At 29.7% G+C, this 7838-nt stretch overlaps 1 protein-coding gene across 1 annotated transcript; it reads right to left on the reverse strand.

The window, feature by feature from the left end:
• Positions 1–2163: 2163 nt before the first annotated feature.
• Positions 2164–3350, reverse strand: LOC148803576 (zinc finger BED domain-containing protein RICESLEEPER 2-like). Its single transcript, XM_088896851.1, has 2 exons — positions 2292–3350; positions 2164–2208 (listed from the first exon to the last, which is right to left on the reverse strand). Exons 1-2 carry the CDS (start codon positions 3348–3350, stop codon positions 2164–2166), a joined length of 1104 nt encoding a protein of 367 aa, XP_088752977.1.
• Positions 3351–7838: the final 4488 nt, after the last annotated feature.

Raw genomic sequence — 7838 nt, forward strand, 5'->3', positions numbered from 1 at the left:
ATTTCCTAGTTTGCTTGAGTCAGTTCAAATGTCTAATTTAAAATGTGAATGTTATGAACTTGCAAAGTCCTATAGAACAACATATTCTTTAAGCAATAAAATGTGTAGTATTACTTTGAAAATTGTGCATCCTAATGTTTAGGGACCATATCGCATCATTGGTATGGGGGGATATAGATATTTTTTGTTGTTTGTTGATGACTATACTCGTTTCTCATTGGTTTATCTTATGCACTCATTGGTTTATCTTATGCACCATCATATGGTTTTAACCCAATTTAGAGTCAATCAAAATTTTCAAATTTGATAATACTAAGAAGTATTTTGCATAACCATTGGCTTCATATTTCCTTAACCATGGGGTTATCCATCAAAGCACCTATCATCATTCATCTCAACAAAATAGGGTTGCTAAGAGGAAAAATAGGCATATATTGGAGGTGGCTAGAAGTATTATGCTAAACTCCAATGTTCTTGCACGTTTCTATAGGGATTCTATATCCATATTGTTGTATATTTCATCAACCGAGTTTCTTTATGGGTCCTAAACATAAAAATTCCATTTAACTTTTTATATCCCGATAATGACCTATTTACTATTCCCTTAAGACCTTTGGATGTACTTGCTTGTTTAGATTCTTAGGCCTCACTACTCTAATTTTGATCCCAAAGCATCAAAATGTATTTTTCTTGGGTATGTACAAAATAAAAAGGGATATTGCTACTATGAACATATTTATGGGTAATAGTTTATTTCTATGGATGTCACATTCTTTGAGATGTACCCTACTATCATAGAATTTCTTTTTAGAGGGAGAGTAGTGAGACGGGTTCACCTACATTAGAAATTCCATTACCTGTCTCAATCACTAAAAGGGAGTGAAGTGAGGAGGGTTGTCAATAGTGTAGGGATTTGAGGGTGTTCCATAGGTGGTGGAGACAGGTTGATTTCGGTCCTCATCAATTTAGGCCAATTCCAGTTTCCTCTATGTCTCTAGATCTACGTAACACAACTTCCTTGTCTCCCACTATAGATGAGATACCTCCAAATGTTGAGCCTTTTTCTCCTTTAGATGATCTTGATCTTCCAATTGCAGTTTATAAAGGGAAGCACCATTGTATCTCATCTATAGCTCGTTGTATTTCACAGTTTTTGTCTTATGATCATTTGTATCCATCCTATAAGTCCTTTTTTGCATCTATTACTACTATTTCCATTCCCAGAACAATGTAGGAAGTTATGTTAGTACCTAAGTGGAAGGATGCAATGAAGATATAGATGGATGATCTTTTAAAAAACAATATATGAGAGTTAGTTTATCAACCTAAAGGGAAGAAACCAGTTAGGTGTAGATGGGTGTTTACAATTAAACATAATGTTGATGGCTCTATTAAAAGATATAAGGTCAGATTATTTACAAAGGGGTTTATACAAACATATGGCATAGACTATTTGAAGACTTTTGCACCAGTAGCCAAAATGAATACTATTAAAGTTTTATTATCCATTGCAATAAATTTCTCATGACCATTGTTTCAGATAAATGTCAAAAATGCCTTCCTTAATGGTGATTTGCAAGATGAGGTGTATATAGAGTTACCTCCTAGATTGTATAGTATAGAAGCGGTGAAGAAGGTTTATTAGTTGAATAAATACTTATATGGACTGAAACAGTCTCCAAGAGCATGGTTTGATAGATTTAGACTAGGGGTATTCACGGGTCGAGTTGGGTCGGTTTATTGGGGTTTTCCCAACCGACCCGACCTGGTCAGGTTACCTGAGGTGGAAACCGAAACCGACCCACTGATAGGCCAAACCGACCTGGTCGGTTTGAGTTGGGTTGGGTCGGTTTCGGTTTTGCTCCTGTACAAAACCGAATAAAATCTGAATTAGTTAATGTTCAAGAGTCCAAGATAAATATGAAGTTAATTCAGGTAAAGAATAAAATCAATAAATTCTTCATGTAAAAACAAGTGTCAAGTAAGAAATAAAAACTGTCATAAATTGAACATCATTTCAGCCATCTCCTATGATAAAATTTAAATGAAAAGTTAATCACAAAAGTTGTTCATTAATCACTAAACCAAAGTTGCTTGCAACCATTCAAAAAGGTGGCCTAATGGGCTTTGGAACTTCATGTTTGAAGAAGAAATGCGGCCATGCTAATGACTCACATAATTACACTTGTTCCATTGTTCCTGACAATTCTAAAACAAAGAAACAAATATTAGTATGTAACCCAAAAAATTATATAAGTTATAAACAATATCATGAAATAAAGTTTATTCACAAGATAACAAATATTATGTAATGCAATTTCTTCATATTTTTCCACTTCATCCATAGCTTCTCGAATATCAATTGGGATTGGTTTGGACCGTAACCAATCTTGGCCACATATAAGAGCCTCCACCATTTTTGGAGATAGTGAACTCCTAAATGGATCAAGTAAATGCCCACTTTTGTTGAATGCCGATTCAAAAGCAACTGTAGAAATTGGCATGGCCAAGACATCTCTTGCTATTTGAGAAAGTATATGATACTTTTGACAATTCATTTTCCACCAAATCAAAATGTCAAATGAATCACTTGGCTTTTCACAACTCTCTAACAAATACGTTACAACCTCAGATTTACTTTCTACCCTTTCTTCACTTTCTAAGTGTTTTGCAAATTGAGATGCTAAGAATTTTAATGTATCATCTTCATTATCATCGAAATCCATCTCATTAGAAGATTTACTTGAACTTGATGCTTCATGTCCAGCATTAAAATTTGAATTGCATTTATGATCATGATAATGGTAATATAAATGATTAAGAGTTTCCTTTACTCTCTCAGTCATCTCTCTAGCCCTCAAACTATCATATATTTGACCAAAACAAAATTTCACATATTTTAATTTGTAACAAGGATCCAAAACAATGGCAACATATAACAAGAAATTCAGATTTTCAAGGTTCTCCCAATATTTATCAAACTTTTGTTTCATGCGCTTTGCCATAGAACTCAAGAGACTGTCTCCACTTCTACATAAACGAACCAACCTAGTTTGCAATGCCACAAGTTCATGAAAAAATGTATTCGATGTGACATAAAGAGATCCTGAAAACCACAATGTTACATTATAAAAAAGCTTTAGAAACTTCACAAAACATCTGACATTGTCCCAATCATCATAATTAGGAGGCCCGACATGCTTATTCCCTCTTCCTTTTCCTCTCTTATTCCCACCTTCACTCTCATCATTTTCATCCTCATCACTGCCTTCAAAGTATAAGAGATATCTTGGGTCATCCTCACCTAGCCGGTCAAAATCTCTTTCAAAATTTTCCACAACTTCCAACATCAAATAGGTAGAATTCCACTTAGTCTCAACATCAAGGCATACAAGTTTCTTATTTTATATTTTCTCCTTCTCAACACACCTTTTGAAAGTTTGAAATCTAGATGGAGATGATCTCACATATCTTACAACATTTTGGATTTTGAGAATAGACTTATGTAAGTCTTCCAATCCTTCTTTCACTATCAAATTCACAATATGAGTAGAACATCTTAAATGCATGAAGTCATGTTCTAAGATGGTGCCTTTCCAATCCCTAGTTCTTTTTAAATATCTAATTGCACCATCATTAGAACTTGCATTATTAACAGTAATTGTAAAAATTCCATCAATGCCCCATTCTAACAAGCAATCCTCAATAGTCTTACCGATTGTTTCTCCCTTGTGATTAGGAATTTGACAAAAGTTTAAATTTTTTTGTTCAAATTCCATTCACTATCAATCCAATGTGCTGTCAAGCACATATAATTTAAATTTTGGGTTGATGACCAAGTATCAGTGGTAAGACATTCACTATCAATCTTCTCCTCAAGAAAAATTTTCATGCAATCTCTAAAAACTGTGATACGGGATGGGATTGTAAATTTAGGTTGCAAAGCTTGAGAATATTTCTTAAATCCTTTCCCCTCCACAATCCTAAAAGGCAATTCATCAATTATAACCACTTTAGCAAGCTCCTTTCTAGCTTCCTCAACACTAAAAGTCATTGTTTTTAGCTTACCAGTAGTGAGACCATCTTCTCCTCTTTCATTTTTAGGTTCAAAAGATAATATCTTTTGCCTTTTATCAACCCTATAGGGATATTTCATGCACTGTTGATGCAAATGACTCCACATGTTACTAGTGCCATGATTTTTTTGTCACATGCGTAATCTTTGCCACAATAGTTACATGTAGCCCTAGGTTCATCCTTATCCTCCATTTTAGTGAAATGGTCCCAAATTTATGATTTTAATCTAGAACATTGCCTTTTGTTTTGCTTTGAACCCATTGCTACTGAATCTTCAACTCCATCAATCCCATGCACATTTTCATTTATTTTAGGATCCATCTGAAAACAAAATACCATTATAAATTTATAATTATTATTGAGTTTCTCAAGTGACATTCCTAATGTAACAAATTAAGAAAAAAGCAACTAATTGGTTATAATAAAAAACTATATATGTTATTTTTTTATCTAACATCAATAAAACTGAAATATATAAAATAATAAAAACATGTTTCAGAATATATATAATATATTTTTGAAAATATATATTCTGATATTATATATATCTGATATATTTCAGTAAAAATATATAGTTTTTGTGCAAATTATGAAATTACTATAAATATCTATTACTATATTTCAAATATATATATATATATATATATATATACATATGAAAATGTATATTCCGAAATATATCAGATATATATTTATGAAAATATATATATATATTACTATATTTTAGTTTTAATATATTAATATATTTCAGCTTTATATATATATAATATTTAATTAATTATTTCAGAAATATATATATTATATATATAATTTCAGAATATATTTTCTGGAATATATTTAAAATTGAAATATATAATAAAAATACAGAGTTTTTGTGCAAAATGCAAATTATGAAATTACTATAAATATCTATTACTATATTTCAAATATATATATATATATGAAAAATGTATATTCCGAAATATATCAGATATATATTTATGGAAATATATATATATATATATATATATATATATATATATGTATATATATACTATATTTCAGATATATATTACTATATTTCTGCTTTATATCTATCTATCTATCTATCTATCTATCTATCTATCTATATATATATATATATATATATATATATATATATATATATATATATATATATATATATTATTTATTTTTTATTTATTTCAGAAATATATATATTATATATAAAATTTCAGAAGATATTTTCTGGAATATATTTAAAATTGAAATATATAATAAAAATACATAGTTTTTGTGCAAAATGAAAATTATGACATTACTATAAAATCTATTACTATATTTCAAATATATATATAAATATTCCAAAATATATCAGATATATATTTATGGAAATATATATATACTATATTTAAATACTATATATAAATATATATATATATATATATATATACTATATTTCAGATATATATTACTATATTTCAGTTTTAATATATTACTATATTTTAGTTTCAGAATATATTTTCTGGAATATATTTAACAATTAAAGCTGAATATATAATAATATAAAAATACATATTATATATATTTCGGAAATACACATATTATTTATAATATTTAAAACAATATTTTCTGAAAATATACATCCGACATATTTCAGAATATATACTTTTTAGATATAGATTTTTTCAGATATTTTGGTTTTTATGCAAAACCAAAATATCTTTATTTAACAGTTTTAAATATAAAATATATTTAAATTAAAACCAAAATATATATTTAAATAAATTAGGTTTTTCATAAAAACTGAAAACTGAAGTTTTTATTTTTTAAGATATTTTCTGGAAATATATTTAAAACTGAAATATGTATTTAAAAAAATATATATATATATAAACAAAAATATACATACAAATAAAATATATTGGAAATTTGGAATATATATTTTCTGGAAATATATATCTCATATATTTCAGAATATATATTTTTTAGATATAAATTTTTTTAGATATTTCGGTTTTTATGTAAAACTGAAATATCCTTATTTAATAGTTTTAAATATAAAATTTATTTAAATTAAAATATAAATATATATTTAAAATTTTAAATAGATTAGGTTTTTCATACAAAACTGAAGTTTTTTTGTGCAAATATATTATCATTAACTGGATTTTTTTCAAAGCTCAAACTTAAACAAAACACAAATAAAATATATCAACTTGTAACATGCATTAAATTAAAAATAAATAAATAAATACTAACATTTGAATGACTGAAGTTGAGACTTTGAGAATGAGACTTGAGCAGTTGAGCTTGAGGCCTTGAGTTGAGAGAATGAGAATAAAAGAGATTAAGAGATTAGGAGAATAGAAGATTTCTTGGGTTGAGAACTTGAGGGGGGTGGACCAACCAAGTTAGAGAATAGAGGATATTAAGAGAAGACAAAGTTGTCAATAAAATAGAAAGTTAGAAACTTTCTAAATTCTAATCTAGGTAAAAAAGGACACCTAATTGAATTCTAATTGTAATTGCCTAATGGGTTGCCTATTTGGTGTAAAAGACTATAGAAAATTAGAAACTATGATAGATTGCCTATTCTACTTGTAATTGCCTAATGGGTTGCCTATTTGGTGTAAAAGACTATAGAAAGTTAGAAACTATGATAGATTGCCTATTCTAATTGTAATTGCCTAATGGGCCTTCTAGTTCTAGTAGAAGACTAGTTATAGTTAAGTAGGAAACTACTCAAACTAGGAACTACCGAACTAGTCAGACTAGTTCGGTTCGGGTCGGGTTGGTTTCAGTTTTCACACAAAAAAACCGAAACTGACCCGATATATCGGTTTATATATTTGCCCAACCCGAAACCAACCGGTACTGATGAAAACCCGGCCGACTCGGGTTGGGTCAGTCCGGGTTGGTCGGTTTGGTTGGGTTGGGCATTCTTATGAACAGCCCTAATTTAGACAAGCTCTTAAAAATTCATCTATGTACAAGCCTAATCAGATCACACCCTTTCCATTAAGAAAATGGATTCCTCCTTGACTCTACTTGCGATATATGTGGATGATATTGTGGTGACAAAGAATGACACCGGTGAGATTGACTCTCTTAAGCAATTGCTTTACCAAGAATTTTAGGTTAAAGATTTGGGAGAACTAGGTATTTCTTGGGAATTAAGGAAGTACAGTCTAAATATGGGAATTTTGTTTCCTAAATGAAGTATGTTCTTGATCTTTTGGAAGAAACTAGAAAGTTTGGTGTTAAACCTGCTGACACATCTATTGAACCAAATCATAAGATAAGTGTAGAAGGTGGAGAGCCCCTTGAAGACATGGTTATGTTTCAATGATTGATTGGAAAACTCCTTTATCTTTGCCTCACATAACCAAACATTTCTTATATGGTCAGTGTTGTTAGCTAGTATATGCATTCCCCTAAAACCACACCGCTCACCTTCTTGCAGTTGAGAGGATCCTTATTTATTTGAAGAGATGTCTAGGAAAAGGCATACTCTTCAAAGATAATGATCACATGAAAATAAAAGTCTACATATGTGCTGATTGGGTTAGGTGTGTTGATGATAGGAGATCCATCTCTGGGTATTGTGCTTTTGTAGGAGGAAATCTTGTTTCTTGGAGAATCAATAAACAAAATGTTGTTGGCCCATTTCAGTTTTGAAGCCTAACATAGATTTATGGCGAATGGTGTGACTGAAGTATTGTAGTTGAGATCCCTATTTGAGAAATCGAGCATTGCTTTTGAGAAGACCCTGATGTTGT

The sequence above is a fragment of the Nelumbo nucifera genome, chromosome 1, assembly GCF_055504915.1.
Source record: "Nelumbo nucifera cultivar China Antique chromosome 1, China Antique-T2T, whole genome shotgun sequence".
Taxonomy (NCBI): Eukaryota; Viridiplantae; Streptophyta; class Magnoliopsida; order Proteales; family Nelumbonaceae; genus Nelumbo; species Nelumbo nucifera.